Below are 17,961 nucleotides of genomic sequence, written 5' to 3'. Positions count from 1 at the left end.
GACTGCCAGCATTGCTGCTCAAGATAAAATTGCCAGATGTTCTGCATTATAACATCCAGCTTTCAGTTGCTTCTTAACCATGACATGTTTTAACCACTGAGCCACACGGAGTCCTGGTCTTCAGATGCTTTTTATTTGGTGTGGAAAATCATATGACAGTGAAATGTGCAGGAAATGCTGCTCTCCGGGCCTTCAAAAGGAAACAAACCACCAGGACATTTTAAATCACATTTTTGGGATTCTTTAGTTTGCTTAATGTATCAGTATGCAATCTGAAAACTGATTTGACCATGGAGAAACCTGAATATAAGTTATGCTTTTCTCTCTTGATGAAAATCCACTTTCAGCTGGCAGCAATGTCTAACATTTAACTAGGCTGTAAAATAAAACTGGGGAAAATATGGATAAGGGAAGGCAAAGCTGCTCATGAACGGATTGAGAAGCCTGAACCTTTGTCCTGTTAGGATTAAAAAAAAAAAGGAACTATATGTAAAGGTAGTGTCAAAATGGAGACCTTGTTTCCATATATGACATAACTATACTGAAGCTGCTTTCTGCAGGAGGTTAAGAATTAAATGACATCATCAAGAGTGGACAGTTATGGTTACAAGGATTCAATTGAAGTAATTACAGTGGAGTTTTTTTAAGGGAAATAATAGAATTTATGTGTTTTTTCTAAGCTGGGGATCAGAAGGTGAAACCAAATCCTGGACTACCAGAAACACAGATACATTGCTAAGCTTTTGTTATGGATCATTAGTAAAGAAAGGGCTCTTTTTTGTGTGTTTATAATATTTTTCTGAGTTTAGCAGCTTATCTTAAAGTATGCTTAAAGTCAGCATGAAGGGTAGAGCATCTTTTGGTTTTGTTGTAGAGAGGAACTACTGAACTTTTCTTGAAACTTTGCTTAAAACAATGTTTAGGCTGGGTATGAAAAGTACTCAAATGCACAAATTGTATCTAAGAACATAAAAGCTTTTGAAAACTTTTCTTGATTTCCTTAAGTTGAAATAGACTTGAAGAATAGCTTGTTTGTGGCTTTTTTCCAGTGATAAGTAAATGACTCTACAAAATCAATGTTTAGTAAGTCACTGGAACATTTACTAATAAGATGGTAGAATAAATGAGTTTTTAATTGAGTTAAATAATTGTTTGATCAAATGCATATGTTTATGTTCTTTCTTGCTAGATTTGGATGTTTCAATCAAATTGGATTTTTTCAAATTCATTTCTCTTAATGAAGTAAAGATTTTTTTTTTCATAAGTAAATTAGTTCTTGTGACATCTTATATTCATATTTCAAAGGAAAACACAAAATACATAAGTCACAATAAAAGTATGCAATTTAGTACTACTTGTCTGCCTGAAGTTCCACAGATTTTAACATGCATGGAAAGATCCTTGAACACTGCATTTCCCACACTGTAAAAACCAGACACACTTCTTTGTAGTCTCTTACTAATCAGCAGCACTGAGTCTTTGGCATGGTTCATTCTTACTTTTCTTTACTAGTTTTGTTCTGGGTGTGGGGACTGCTGAGGACTATAAAAGCACCTGGTCTGCTTAGGAAGTAGTTGTTCTGTGTGTAGGCAATAGAAGATGTTTTTATCAGAGGGTTTCTTATGCAGTGGACTTGTTAGGTAGGTCACCATATGGAAATTTTGTTGACTCTTGGGAGTGATGGTTGCTGCAGAATAACCATTACTATCCCAAAGTAACATTAGAAACATTAGGATTTGGAGCATCTGTTTTTCCCCAGTACATTTGTTTCTGCTTAAACACTTTGAGTAACAAATATCCTCATGTGCGGTCTCCCAAGGTATGCTGTCTCTTTTCTCTTTTCTTTAAGGGTGTGGACACCTTCTGGACATCTTCTCAAAAAAAAAAGGCAACAACTGCCTTGCAGACCAGCAAGATCCAGTAGTGTTTTGTGCATGCTGAATACTTCAAACATGAAAAGTTAGCAAACTAAGGGAATGTGAGGGTGATGATGCAGAGAAACAGGCACAGGGAGGGCAACAAGGGTCTAACTGGTTGGAACTTTAGCACCTGAGCTCCACTAAACGTTTGAATTCCTGGCTTTTAGGATGTTCTTGTGTTTGTGTGCCACCATCTTCTGGAGGTTGTTTCTTTAGTTCTGATTTTGAGTTGAAGAAGATTTGAGCCCATGAATATAAAACTCAGGAAAATGATTGTGCAGAAACCACTAGTGAAAATTTTTCATAGAAAAATATATTGAGTGTAGAGAGATTTTAATTATTGTGGAAGGAGAGACTGACTCCATTTGATTGCTTTTTCTGTATTGTTGATGTAGAAGCAGTTAATGTTAGCTTAAGCCACTTCTGCTTGGTTTTTAACATAATCTCACTTTTCAGCATGTATGAGGTTAGAGAGAGTCCAAGTAGTGCGGCCTTAAATTGGTAAAAATGATTTCTGAATTCTCTGAGGGTCAAAATGATTTCTGAATTCTCTACAGTACTCAAATGCAAAGTGAGAAACACTGCAGGAAATCAAGGGGAAATATTCTTAGCTTTGTCTCTGTACAAATGTTCGAACAAACAGTATTCCTGAGCACAGGTATGATATTTGTAGGGAAACACAATGCAGTGATGAGTGTGTTTGGGCGACAATATGAGACAAAGAGCACAAGAAATAAGAGTTAGATGTTAAGAGTGGTCTTCTGCACTTGTCAGATGTCTCATTCTGATAAGTCTGTCTGATAGTCTAGCTGGCCTGACAGGTAGGAGAAGCAGTAGCTGCAGATACAGCTGGATTCTGACAAAACTGTCTAACTTGAAGGCTTACTCTGTGTTCCTGAGTTGTGGTCTTGCTGGTCACTGCTCTGTCTTTCTGACAAAAGAGTCTGAATTATATTTTTCTATGAATTCTGAGCTTGGACTTTTAAGATGGTTGTCTGAGAAACTGAATATTGACAGCGATGCATTGGTACAAAAGGTAGGGGATCATTTATTAAAGCAATACTTGGTTTAATCTGGGATAATTGATTACTGATGACTGATTAAGACTGCACCTCAGGTGGGGTCCTGCAGCATGCTCCTTCATCTTGTATCTCTTAACACACTGAAGAAAATTTGGTTGGTAGGATAGAAAGTATGCTTAGAAAGAAATTAGGTCATTACCAAATGCTTTTAAAGTCAGTTTTGAATTTTAATTCTGTCTTGAAATTACTGTGCCTGAAGTCAACAACATGAAATTAGTTACACAAATATAGAGCAATATGCTGTTGTGGGGGGCATAAAAGTGTCATATGAGTATAAAACTAGGGGACAGGATCAAGGCTGAGGTAATGGAGAGGAGTATTTGGGGACAGTGAATGTAAGAACAAGAACTGAATTTTTGTGGGAGGGAAAGAAACAACCTGGGATGTGTTAATAAGAATGCGATTTATAATTGTTCTGAGTAACTTAACATTGCTGAGATTTCAGTAGAAGTACTGCCTTGTCTAGGCATCCTGCTTTTAGATATCAGATTCTAGGGCCCAGGAGAGGCAATGGGAGCAGGCAGCTGTTAGGAAGGAGCAGCTATACAAAAAGACTCCAAGTGTTAATACATACAGTTTGGAAAGAAAAGGTTGCATACTTCAAAAAAGTTGCAAACTTAAGGGTGATACGGATTCCTCCCTTTTTTTTTTTCTTTGTATCCTGTATTGTTCTATTTAATTTTTTATCCAAAGTATGTTATTATTTGATTTTTCTTTTACTTATGATCCAAATTAATGAAACAGTAGAGACTGCTGTTTTTCTTGGGAGATTGAGAATATAGCAATAGTCAGCTTTTATGTAGGTTAAAATATTGGTTTCAAATCAGCTTTGCAATATTGTTTTAGCATTATCAGTGGAAGGGCACAGATATCCAAAGTTTTAGTGTGCAGAAGTTTGGATGTGGAGAAAAGCAAGATACTGTTCATGTAAAACATATTAAACACAAAATGTGTAACATGTAAGATTTTAATAATATTTCACAGCTGAACTTTAATACTTGTAGCTAGTTCATTGCTTTATCAAAGCTTAGTGATGTTTCTTTAATTTTTTGTGATTCACAGTTTCTGTGTGCGTTCACAGGTTCCTTTCGTCTTCACTACACACCCCCTCACCTCCCTGTAATTGATTCAGACTTCATAATATGTCTTTGTTTTCTGAGCTTGCAATACCAAATAACTTTGGGAGTATATATTCCCAGAATAGTTTAGCTGCTGTGAAACACTGCTAATTTTCTTAAAGAACTTTAATTTGCTTGCATTCATAATATCTGCTTACTCTTAAATCATTTCTGGTCTTTGCAGTTTCTTAAGGATTTCAAATACATTGAGTTTTAGTACTCAAGCCCAGTTTTAATTAGCTGAGGAAATGAAAGCCACCAACTTCTTCCTAATTCCAGTGAATAACTTTGTTTACCGGGATGTAAAATATCCAGAGCAGAACGTTACAGCAGAGTTTCTGTTCTTTTAATTTCTTCTTTGAATTTAATGTTCAGTCTGAAACTTCTTAGTTTATCTATCATTTGAGCTGGTGCTTCATCTTGGCGCTGCAGTTGTCACAGAATACTGCTCTGCATTCTCAATGCTATCATCACTTAGTGCTTTTTTTATTTATGTCATAAATAAATTATTTCAGAATGTGTGTTTGAAAATAATGAAAGAGAAAAAGCTCTTGAAAATAACTAGGAAATAATGTTATGTATGGCTAAATGGTGGTATTACTGTGTTGAGTGTAGGTGGGGGCTGTCTGCTGAAGTCAGCCAGTTAAACATGAAATGCTTGCTTTATTTGTATGTACAACTAAATAAATGGTACAGCTTACAAGAAATGATATGCTTTTGTTGTATCTGTATAGACACATAAATTTTTATATATACAAATATTTTATATATGTGTGTGTATGTATGACAATACCATATTTTTAAGAAATGTTGCCCATGAAGCCTAAAATAAACACGTAAGAGGCCTAGTTTGTTTTTCCTGAAGGAAATGCCATGGCAGGGGTAGATAAAGAAGGATTATTTTTGATGTCCTTCCCAAACACACAGCCCCTGTGTGTTTCCTGGCCATGGTGCACCTTGTTGGCCTATGGATGAGCATGGCTGGACACGTTAATGGGAAGGGAGAGCAGCTCGGAGTTTCTGTAAGAGCTTGTACAACTTAATGAGGAGGAAAGTAGGAGCTGCTGCTGATGTAGACTACCTGATGTTACATCTAAATGACCTAGTTCCACCTGAGACATGTATCCCCCAAAGTTGGGGTCACATGGGTACTTAATGTATGAAAACAGTTCCTAACACATTTTTCAACCTCAGGCATTTAGTGTGGTGTCCTAAGCCATTAAACACTTGATATTTTTAGACACAGAAATATATCTTGTTAAATTTTAAACTAATTTTATTTACTTGATTTTTTAGAAATTATTATTTTTTTCTTTCAGTTTAACTTTGTTGGAAGAATCCTTGGGCCCAGAGGACTAACAGCTAAACAACTTGAGGCAGAAACAGGATGCAAGATAATGGTCCGAGGGAAGGGCTCAATGAGGGACAAAAAGAAGGTAAGGTCTTGAAGGGCAGTGTAGTTTCAGATGCATAATTTTGTTTTCTACTGGAGGATATGTCTCTCATTCTTGTTGTGTTCTTGCTATTATGCTTTTTTGTTATCTAGTGTCTTACACAGCCTTAGTGAATAGCACAGGCTGTCCTGAAGAAGTAAAATGTACACGCTCCATAATTCTGCAATTGGGAGTCTTAACTAGCAATTATAAAGTATTCTTAAGTAATAATTAACTTTGAATTGTGTCACATTTCATAAGGTAAAGGTAAAAATTGAAGTTAAATGTATTTTTCTAGGAGAGAACTATTCACCTCAAAGGTCTTATTAATAATTTTATTGTATTAAATTACCAAAGTAATGATTTGTGCATGGAATGTGGATTGGGAAAAAAAGTTAAATGTATTTCTGGCAGTCACTTCTGTGAGTGAACCAAGAAGCACTGTGTTGGTTTTGTTTTGTGTTCAGGTGGAGTTGTAAAGTAATTAGGGCTGTTCTTGCCTTGTCCTGGAATATGCATGTTCTGCCCATATGAATGGACAAACTGCATGATAGAGCCTTCCTGCATGTCAGGCTGCTCTCGTGGTAACTCTGTTTTTCTAGGTTTATTTTCTAGCTATTTCCCTTTACCTCTGGCTACTGCTGCTGAAGTTACACCACATCTCCACTGTAGTTTTGAATGTTTCTTCTTTGTTCTCAAGAATACAGTTTCTTTTTATTCTTTTTTTAGGAGAAACCCCTTTCTTTTCCTTACATGATCAGCCACATAATACAGTCTATTGATACATGTATAGTACATAACAATTACAAAAGAAAGTTAATATCTACCCAGCTAAACAACTTTTTCTTCCCAGTGCTTATAAATGTGTTGCCTTCAAATTTCATTTAATGAAATGAAATTTCATTTGTCTTTTGTTTCCATAATCTGCTGGAACCCAGCCACTGTCCTTTGTCTTATTCTGCCATTGTTGTAGTTTTTGGAGTTAGTGAAATACCTGTTAGAGAATCACAGAGTGGTGGAGGTTCACTCCTCAGGCAGAGCCACCATGTCCAGGTTTCCTAGAACCATGGCCAGGTGGCTGCTCGGTGTAGTGTCCTCCTGCCACTGTGCTTCAAAACCTGTCCTGTCCTGTCCTGTCCTGTAGGAAATTGTCTCTCTAGATAGCTTGGGCAGGTGTAATTTCTGGGGAACTATTTTTTGACTGATTTCTTCTATTCTCCATGCCTTTTTTTTGATTATTATTGTATTTTTTGACAATTCACAGAAGATTAGGCTGTGGGAATTACTGGAGTCTTTTATTTAAGAAAAAGATTAGAAGAACTGAGACCACCTGAGTGAGTCACCTGTTTAAGTTCAGTAAGAAAAGAAAACTGCCTTCAACAAGGACAAGTATGGCAGATCAGATAAAACCTCACACACATTAAAAACTAGAAAATGATCCAGTCAGTACTTGAATGCCCATTACAGCTTCTAAGCTGGGTTCACTCATAATTTTTAAACATAAAGTACTTGGCCATTGATAATTTAATGAGATAATACTGCAGTTAATGTGAAATATATTTGAATGATATCCTATTATAATGTATTTGTATACCAAACAATATGATATAGGTTGTAAACCAGTGTTGAGTGCCAAAGAATTTTCTTCAGAAAACTTATTTTCATGCCATCCATTCTTAATATTTCCAGCTCATTTGCTTTCCTGAGGGGATTTGTGTTGGTCATTAGTTTACATTTTTCAGAGCAGACTTTTTGATGCTATACCACTGTTGATGAAGTAGGAAGAATTTCACAATACTTGATTATGATGCACACCAATAAGATGTTTCTTATAAAAATAATTATTTGGAAGCTGATTCAAGATGTAGAAATTGCAGACAAAAGAAAGAATGAGTGACATCTCTCAGTCTGAAGCACAAGTACACTTCTTGCAGTTGACTCTTGCCTCTTCCTGATGACTTATACTTACAGATGAACTCCCTAGCCTTGCAGGGCTTTTAATGATAACTACCTTTTTTTATATTCTCAAATGGTTTCTCTCTTTGTAGGTTGTACTTCAAAATGCTAATGAAAATCAAGTATAAATACAGAAGTAATACTATTTTTTTTCATGGCAGGTTAGGATACACTAATTAATTTTTAAAACCCTTTCCTTTCTCTAGAGTCAGTGTTGTTTAGAAAAGTCAGTATTTGACATTTTTTTCACTGAACAGTTTTGAAATTTGAAGAAGAGATGCAGATTAATATTTTAGGTGCATTTTGTGAGTATAATTTATACCTGCAAACCTGATTTCCAACTGCTAATTATAAAAGAAAGTTTATTGGTTGTGGGAAGGAGTAATTACTAAAGCAATGTCAATCTTACATAACAGCTGCATGGTACTAAATACTTGAATAAACTGTCCTTGTGCTTTTGCTGCCTTGTTAGCAGTTGAAGAATCCAAGAGAAAATACAAAGACTGACATTCTGGAAAATAAAACATCCAGATACACTCTGCAGAGAATTTTGCTTTGCTCTGTGATCCTATGAAAGAAGTAATGAGCTAGGAATCCTTGTCATGTGGCCAAAACACTTGAACTGGCATCACATCTTTAAACTTGCTGACAGATTCCCCCCAGAAAGCAGGGGAAATCCTCCAGTTGTTTGTATTTGAGGCTCAGCTGGTAATCAGAATATCTCTCTAGACAGCTTTCAACAAATTTAAAATCAAAACCTTAATTGCTCAGAATACTGGGATTAGAGCCTAGGGGTACTTGAAGGAGATTAATGGGAAGGGGAAAGGGGGTTGCAGGCATTCATCAAAAGCTAATGAATGTGTAACTTTATTAAGACCAAGGCATTTTTTTGCTCAGTCTTTTATGCACCTTTCTTTAGGTGGAGAAAAAAAACTAGTAACTTGCACACCAGATAAAGAATGTGTTTAGTGAAGACTGTGCAATGATGGATAAACAAAATATTTTTTCACATCTCTCTTGTCTTACAGAAATTTTGTAAAATAGGCATTGATGTGCCCACAGAGAGTCAGCTCTTTAACACACTGCCAGTATCTCACTTTAGAGAGGGGCATGAAGCCCAGCAGCATCAGGCTGATGGCTTGTGGCAGCCTTGGTCAACTCTGTTGGGTTTTTTCCATTTCTTTCTACTTAGACAGGAATCTCCCTTAGGACAGTGTGTGATGAGAGACCATAATTCATTTTTACTTATTATGACATACAGAATATTTTTCTTAGAATTGCTAGTTTCAGCTAGAAGGGCAAGCAGCCATGCAGTTCTAAATTTGAATAACTGTGCCTTCATCCTCTGTAGCAGTTTTAAGTCTTTTGCATTTCACTCTGTATTGTATGATTTGAACTGATTTATGGTTTCTGACCTCCTTGTTCCAGCTTTCTTGCTCCTACAATCCTGTTTACCTTGCAACCAGAAACATAAGGTTTCATGAAAGACATGCTCTCAGTTAGTACCAGTCTTGACCTTTGACTTGTGCAGAGTTGTTACAGTACATAGATAATTCCATTTCTTTAAACTCTCAATTTTTCTGTTTTTATAGCATGGCTAAAAAGGAATTAGAAAATTGGTACCTGCACAAAGTTTGAGGAAAATATCAGAGGGGAATGATTCATCTGTCTTGTGATCAGGATATTTTATTAAATTTACATGCTGTATGGTATTACATATTTGTAATATTTGCTTTACCTTTTAGGCTTTGGAATATCATTTGATAAACTTTGTTTTCCAATGGAAAGGCTTAAACATTCTGTATAGCTCATAAAGTGATGTTAGTGACATCGGATAAGACGTTGTTCTCTCTTGTTGAGTAAGCCTGTTACTGCACCTTAATTATAAGATGCTCAGCTTTTATATTCTGTGTAAAGTACTATGTGTGAACAAATCACAAAGTTCTGGTGCTGACACACATGTTGAAATGGAAGATATTTAGCATATGCAAGGAAATGAAGTTGTTCTGTGTTTCAGAATGAAAGGTTGACCAGCCATCATTGTTCTTGAATTCCAGGAGTATATTTCTTGGCTGAGGCCTGCTACCTCTAACTCGTGCCTCTACATGAAAGCATGCCAGTGATGTCTGATGATCACACACGTCTGTGTTGGCAAATGGTGCTTTGGAATGGCAGTGTGAAAAAAATCTTGTAGCTAGGTGCAAAGATTTTGACTCTTTGTCAGTACCTTTAGGAATATTAGGGGAAAAAGTACTTTAATTTACTGGGGAGAGAGACATGTGATAGTGAAAGCAATTTCATATTCAAGATACATGACTAGAATGACTGTCCTCTTATTTAAGAAACTGGTGAAGTTTCTGGAGGTAGGTCAGATGCTGACTTTTACACTTGGAACTGTTAGAATCTTTGTCAACGTCCATCCTTTAGGATGCTGATGCTGTTTATTAAAATTGACCTCTAGTTACTGGAAACTGAGACAGCGTGGAGCAACAGCTCAGCATGTTTGAGATGCTGGGTTCTGCTTTGTTAATTTCTGTTGCAAATCAGAGCTGCAAGTGTTTGGCTGTTACAACATTCATTTGAATGGCCATCAGCTTCCATGGCTATCCATCAAAAGATTGAGATTGAGACATGGCTTATACAGCATGTGTCCTGAATCTACTGCATTCAGGTTGTAAACTTGGAAGAGAAAATTACTGAAGGCATTTAGAATGAAGTGTTTAAGATACTTTAGAACTTCATAAACTTCAAGATCTTAGCCAGTGACCTTTCCTCGGAACACGTATTTTCATAGGCATGTATGTCTTGATTAAATTTGATTTCTCAAACTAATCAGGCTTGGGAGACTTTTTTTCATGCTTAATTTTTCCTACTACCATAGCTGGCCTTTTATGTTTAAATCAACTCTAAACAAAAAAGTATTGAACTAAACTTATATATTCACTGTATCACAACTGCTGTTTTAGCAAAGATGTTTAAGAATATACTTAGTGGTTAATACTGCTTTGTCTTCCTAGAGGTTCATTGTAAAACATAAGATGTGCTGAAATTATTTTTGGTTGCTTGTAAGCTAATTTTTTTTTTCCAGTAGTGGGTACCTGAGGAAATGGGCTTTTCTGTTCCAGTGTCAAAACCTTCATTTCATTTGTAACCAGCTATTTTGAATACAGGGGGAATTGTGAAGCTGGATTTTATTATTTTTTTGCATTATTATAAAAGAATGGTTGAAGCATGGCCTATTTCCCTTTTCACAGACAGAACAGTGGTCTCTTGAGTTTTATCCCTGGTAATATTTGAGCCAGTTCAAAGAGTTTACACTATTAGCTAATAGTGTAGACAAAAAAAAAAAAAATCACAGAAAAAAAAAGTCCTTTTACTAAATTATTGATTTAATTATATAATTAAATGCTAAAGATAAGTGAATTAATAAGTCTTTTAAATAGTTTTTACTAGACAGTGATGAAGGTAATAGATGTTATTTCACACAGGCCCCAGACTCCTTTTAAGCCTGTTCCTGGGGGTTTTGGACTTCAGTGTTTCTAGAGTATTATCTTTGGAATCTTACCCTCATACATCTTTTCTTTAAGTAAAAAAATGTTCAGTTTCACAATGACAGTAGTGAAGAATTCAGGCACAACTAGCATAGTTTTGTATGGGAATGCAAATTTTACAAGAGAACATTTTCCTGAAGTTTTATATAAGATTTGACAAACGCTTCTTATTTGAAGTAATTTATTTCAAGAATATTTTCATAGCAGCCAGGGGAATGCTCTTACTTTCAAGAGCAGAATGGTTTTATTTTGAAGGGGAAAAAAATTAGGTGCCTGAGGACCTTAAAAATTATTACAAGGCAATATTAGTCTTTCAGAAAAAATTACTGATACATATCTGATGCAATGCATCTTTTAAATGGTTTCTTTCATACATACTTCTGCCCTTTATTGGCTGCATACTGACTATATCCAATGTAGATGGGATATATTTCTACATGAGCTCAATACAAAGTTGCAGCTTCGAGCAGATTTTAGCACTGCTAAGACATGGGTTTTCCTGTGTAATGTGAAAAGTAGCTGAAGCCTTTGGCTATGATTAACTTAGCTATCAAAAATTCATTATATGTCATTTTGTTCAGAGAGCAGTTAAGTTGGTTATTCAGCTAATTAAATATGGAAATAACTGACTTCAACAAAATACTTCTTTTTAATGCCATCAAGTACACTGGAAATTGTGAACTGTAGAAGTGTAATCAAAGCCCTAGTTGAATCAAAGCTAGTTGAAATCAGCTTGTATTATGCTGTCCCTGTATTTGTTTTTCTGTCAGTTCCCTGTGAGGAAAAACCCTTATGAGCAAGCAGTGAGAGAATCTAGATATATTTTGAAATTAGAGAAAAGTAGCACGAAGTGTAGTGGAAAAAAGTATATCAAGGGAATCCTGAATCACTGCCTGAACATCTGTGTATAAACAAGTCTGATTTGTAAATTAAAATGCTATGTCTACTGAAGAGGAATTGACTCATCCTGTAACACGGCAGAAGTTGTCTTTCTGCAGAATTTCTCCAAAGCTTTCCTGAGGTGGGAAGCACAGAGAGTGTTAATTGTGTTCTGAAAGGCTGAGCAGGTTTCAGCTCACAGCGGTTTGGGTCTGGCATTTTGAACAGAAGTTTGGAAAGGCTTGGGAGACTCTGCACACAGAATTGTTTTGAGGTGCTGACCAAATTGTCTGCAAACATCTGTCTGCATTTTACTTTGTCTAGCAAAGTAGTGAAGCGAGGATTTTAAATAATGAAAATATACTGTTACCTGAATTTTTTTTCATGGTAAGATTTCTAGCTTTTTAAAGAATTAATGCTGTGATAATCTTGCTTACCAGAAATAATTTGTATTCAGGATGGCATTTCAGTGTGTTTGTTCAGTATTATGCAACTGTGCTTGCAATTCTCTGTGGGAAAGGCCATACTTAGTTGGAGGCTTGTGGGAATTTTCTTGTGCCTGCATGAAGTTTGAGTCTGCTTCAATGTGGGAATGAAGTTAAAGCTTGTTGTTTCAGGGGGAAAGGAGCATGGCTGTGTGATTCCTGAGTAGCTGTCACTTCCTGGCAGTTATTGGTTCTCCTCATTTTTTAGGTGGTTTCTGGCAGGCAGAATACAGGCAGGTGGTTGTTTACCATAGTGGATATGGCTCCTCAGGGTTTTATTTAGCAATTTGATTGAGACTGATAGGAAGGCTCTTTAGCATGGAGTAAAAGTAAGCACAAAATAACAACCACTATTGTTGGAACCAAATACTTAAATTACTAATTGAATATTTAGAAGATAGAGATATTTGACTTCATGCTGTTTTATTGTTTTCCAAATAGAGACAAGTAATCTGTTTCTCTGGTCCAAGGCACTGGATTCCTTGCCAACTGTATGGTAACAATCACAAAGTGTAATTCCTAAATGAGTGATCAGTTTGCCATTTAAACTTTTTTATAGACAGTGACTTTCCTTAGGTTTTCTGGCTTAGTATTAATCTTTGTCATGCCTGGACTTGGATTGAAATGGATATTGTGAATCACAGGCTGCACTTCTGCTCTGTATGGCCTACAGTACTGTCCATTAATATATGAATGAAATTCAGGTAGCTGTGTAGCTCTTAATAAGGATGTGGCAGTGTCCTCACTTCAGAGTTTATCCAGCTATAGTAAATAATATTTTATTGTTAGTCTTTACACTTTTAAGGCAGAGGGAGGTATTTATTGACAGATTGGTTGGACATATTTTGTTAACCTTTCATAAGATTAGCAGCTTCTGTTTTATAATTTTTACATGTTTTTCACATCTTTTTAGGCAGTAAATGGGGAATGTTTTGATAAATACAGGACTCACTGAAGTGCATGCACACTGAATATATCTTTAAAAATTTGCTTACAACTCAAACCAATTCTGTTTAAAGTGTCTTAAAGCATATTCATGAAAGGATGAAAGCTTATTTAAATGTTTGGTAAGGCCAAGTACACAAATCTGTTTTTCTGTTATAGAGACTTGTTACTCTTATAGTAGTAGAACACTCCAAGCAATGCTTGGAGACTGTTTAACTTAGTAGAATCTGATATTCTGTGTAAATGATCTGATTTAAGTGCCACAATCTTACCATGGAAAAAAAACCAACACACAGTATTTCTGCTTTCTGATGCATTTGTTCATCTTAGTGATTCTTGAATGTAAATTGACTCATAAGTCAATTCACCAGTACATTCCTACGTGACAGACAAAATCGTGTCCTAACCTTAATAGCTTGAAACGAAGAAAACATTAAGCTGGTTTTGGGTGTTGAAAGATCTGCAAAACAGTGACTGCATTCAGGCAGTAGCTTTCATGAGCCTGACAGAATTTTTTAACTGGCATTTGAAGTAACAGGAAAACCGGCTTTAGGAAAAAAAAATGGGAGTATCAAATTATTGGTTGGCTTCATGAGAAGATGCTACAGCATTATGTACAAAATTTGATAAGGATGGATGGAATCAGTACAGGGAGATGTCTAGTCAGTATAAAAATGTCAAGAATTTGACACAGTTGCTGGGAAACACCAGGATGTTTTGATGTGTGAAGAACTCAAGTTTGTGGGAAGTGAACATATGTATAGTACTGTGGAAAGGAACCCAAAATAATTTACGGAGAAGTTACATTTTTACAGCAAAAGCTACAGGAAATTTCTGTTTTCTTACTGAGTCTTTCATAGAATCATAGAATATACTGAGTTGGAAAGGACCTTTCAGGGTCATTGAGTCCAATCCCTGGCCCTGCACAGGACACCCCAAGAATTACACCATGTGTCCAGGAGTACTGTCCAAATTCTTGTTGAATTCTGTCAGGTTTGATGCTGTGACCACTTCCTGGGGGGCGTGAGTCTCTCTCCTTTTCCTCTCCTCTTCCCTTCCTTCCTCTTCCTAATGTTTCTGCTACTTTGAACCTAGGTCAACTTTTCTGGTTTTTTTCCCCTCCCTCTTTTATGAATTTCTCCCTTGTTTCATATATTAATTTTCCTTGATTTGACATAAGCTTCCTCTTAGTTCTCTCTAGAAATCTTCTCTAGCTGTATTTTTCCATCTTGGTCCTTGAGCACCTCCTTCTCACTGGTCATGTGCTTTATAAATTATTGTAATAAAAGGAAGGGTAATTTCTATGGTGCTTTATTTAATCTCTGAAAATACAATTAGATGACATGAAAGTGCACTAGAATGAGTTTTGGTTTCTAACAACACTTTATATATTTGCCTTATGGTAGCAAATGATATAAACACTGGTGTTTAGAAACAGAGTTGTAACAGGGGAATCTGAGTAATGCAGGCAAGGAAGATTACACAAGGCAAAAGGAAATAATGACACACTTCTCATGCTACTAACTGTTAAAATTATTTATCATGCATAAGACTGTCTAAATGGGAAGAAGAAATCCAACAGCAAAAATATACGGGGAGAATTATTTCCTGAGAGTCAGGGTGATAATGCAAATTCACCACTGTGCTTGCCTTGAAGTTACTGGAACATGAACTCTGAATGCAATAGCTTCTGAAGAGGTGTGGAGAGCAGGCAGCAGAGTTGCTCTCACACTTGGCTAGAAGTTTCTGTAGGTAAGTTGTAGGTGTGACATGAGGATTGGGTAGGAATAAAAGGTTAAGGTTAATTAGTATCTCAGACAGAATTCCTGAAACCTTTTTGATTCCTGACACAACTAAAAATAGGCAATGTAATTATGAGCCCAAGTGCCCTTTCTTTTATGCATCATTTTAGAAGTGTGCTAGTGGTATTTTTGCATGCACAAATGGAAGGGATTTTACTTCAAGAGCAAAGAACAGCCCGTTAATTGAGTGCCTTTATCTGGCATGTGAGCAGTGAGTAGATATAACTTAAATATTAGGATGTAAATACTTATGTAAGCTATTATACTTTTTTTTTCCTGTCTGGTAAATCTGATGCAGTTGTTACTTTCTTCCTAATCTTCCTGTAGTGTTCTGTGATCAGGTGCTGTGGCACAAGGTTGATGCGATTGTTTCTGGTGAGGTTAGCGTTTCCTGGAGTTGGATATTCTGGTATGGGGTTATTTAACTATCTGGAGGGTTTTGTTGAAATTATTTTCTTTGATACTGATTTTGATATTGGTATTGTGGTGATTTCTTTGTTAGATTTTTTTTTTTCTTCTTTTATTTTTTTTTTCCCCACTGTGATAGTGAAGTGGTTACAGCACTAGATCCATTCTGTGGTAAGGTTGCTGTGAACTTTAGCAATTGCATGTTTCTCTTGAATAAGAAAGAAATAGTTTTTTGAAAGATGGGACCTTTTACATCTCTGCCACTGCTTGTGGGCTCTTTGGAGCATTTCTGTAAATGTATGTCTGGACTGTTCAGTCCTGAGCCACACAGAAGCAATTAAAAATGCTTCTGTGGCAGAGTGCTCAAGATTTGAAAATCACATTGAGCTGACTGAATGCACCTGAAGTACCTGACTTTTAATTGATCCACGTGACAGAATTATTTCTGAAAATCCTGAGCTACTGATTTCAAATGTTCCGATATTTGCAACCAAATGTATTCAAGGGAATTTAATTTTTAGGCTGTTGGGGGTCTTGGCAGATATTTTAACTGGATTGCTGAACTTGTGAAATATACTATTGCTGATACATTGTTTCAGGAACTAAAAGCTATTAGTTGATTAATTTTAGATTTAATATTAAATTTTATAGAGAGAAATAGAGGTTTTTCTGTGCTGATAAAGTATGTTGTAGTAATTTTCCTCCTAGTAAGTGATCCATAAATGACCAAGCAGTCTTTGAGGTGGCTGTGAGATACCCCTATGTTTCAAGTTGACAGTGCTGGAATTGAATGTTCACTTAAATTTTGACTGACAAAAAGAGCTAGAACTTAAATCTGTTAGCTCACATTGACTCACACAGCATGAATCAGAAAAAGTCTTAAGATAAGCTGTATTACAAACTGAAATAAGTGATAAATTTTAAAGTTACATGGTTTGAAATATTGAAGCTGCTCTGGAAATTAGTATGCAGTGAGGACACAAGGGTACTGCAAATACCAAAATTGGTTTTTGCAGCCTAACTAGTGGAATTTTTCAGTATCCAGCCTTTTAAATGGTAAGTTCAATTTAGCTTGAAATGTACCTTTTTGGAATAGTTCATTTGGTAGTAAAATTAACCCTCCTTAAAAAAAAAAGCAACCCACAGTTCTCCATTTCTAAGAAAAATCAGATATACTCCTGCAGAAACATTTTGAAGAGGAAAACACATTTACTATTGATTATGTGTTTCGGCTCTTTTAAGGAACTCTGATTTGGTTATTGCAGGCTTCAGACCTCTTACTTGCAGTCAAATCTATGGTTCATGACTTACAGTAAAAGAATCTACCAGGCAGAATAAGGTAATGATTTTAATTAAGTCATACTTGGTATATTACTTGTGTTGCTGTTAAACTCACTTGCAACTGGCTGATTCTGCAAGTCGGAGTATTAAGTATCTTGAATTTGGTTGGATGTTGTATCACCAATATTGGCAGAAGCAGAAATTGGCAGGAATGTGGCATTTTGAGCATGCTTTTGGATCCTGGTATTTTACAGTAGTGGGTACAGGATTTTCCCAGTGTCTTCTTGGAGGACCATGTAATAGATGAGGGAGTGTTTGCAGGAGACTGGGAGGGAGTTATTCAGGTTCTCCTGTCAGCTGTATCATTTTTATGTTAGGCTGTAGTGGGTAGGAGTTCAAATACACAGGTTATGTTTGCTTCTCAAGCAGTTGTTTATAGTGACCCTTAGGGAAGAAGCAACAGAAGGAATAGAAACATTGCATGGGCAGCAACAGCAAGCTGACAGGCAGTGAGTTTTACCTTCCTGGCTGGTTAAATAAGGCTCCTGTATTGCAAGGGGAGGGAAAGGGAAAATCACTTTGAGTATTTAAGGGAATTGGGGGGCGGGGGGGAAAGGAAATTTGAAGACCCTCAGAATGTCAGATAATTTGTCACATACATATTCATCTGTTAGCTCATAAATGTAAGTTCTTTTAAAAAGCCTTTCCAGCTTTTTCTCGGATCTGACTTTGCAAAACGTTTTGGGGCCTTCAGCTGGGCTGCAGACCTAAGCTGATTTTTTTTTTTCCCAGGGTTTTGAACAGACCTCTGAATCAGGCATCTCTTGTAATTTTTGCTGCTTTCCTTGCCTTGAAAAAGGATCTGTGCTCCTGTGAGAGACATCGTGAAGTGTGGTGGATGATCATGGAATCAGCTAGGAAAACATTTTATTTGCTTCAGTTACCTAGCTTGAAAGCTCAGCCTGAGGAAAGAACTGCTTCAGCTTCCCCTCTTGGTGTACATTTCTGCACAGCTGAGTCACTGAACACATGGGCTTGCTTTTAGGGATATTTTTTTCCCCCCTCCTGTTAGTTTGGAGGTGATTTTGTGATCTTTTAGAGA

At 36.3% G+C, this 17,961-nt stretch overlaps 1 protein-coding gene across 10 annotated transcripts in view; it reads left to right on the top strand.

Annotated features, from left to right (window-relative positions):
* The window catches only part of QKI (QKI, KH domain containing RNA binding), a 149,431-nt gene that overhangs the window by 57,052 nt on the left and 74,418 nt on the right, over window positions 1–17,961 (top strand). For all 10 annotated transcript variants that reach the window (XM_030236281.2, XM_030236279.2, XM_030236278.2 and 7 more), the window contains exon 3: window positions 5,439–5,555. In XM_030236281.2, the coding sequence (XP_030092141.1) occupies window positions 5,439–5,555 (117 nt within the window). The remainder of the gene's footprint in view (window positions 1–5,438; window positions 5,556–17,961) is intronic.

Source organism: Serinus canaria, chromosome 3 (genome assembly GCF_022539315.1).
Source record: "Serinus canaria isolate serCan28SL12 chromosome 3, serCan2020, whole genome shotgun sequence".
NCBI classification, from domain to species: Eukaryota; Metazoa; Chordata; class Aves; order Passeriformes; family Fringillidae; genus Serinus; species Serinus canaria.
Note: the sequence above shows the minus strand (reverse complement) of the source record. Positions and strands in the feature narration are given on the sequence as shown.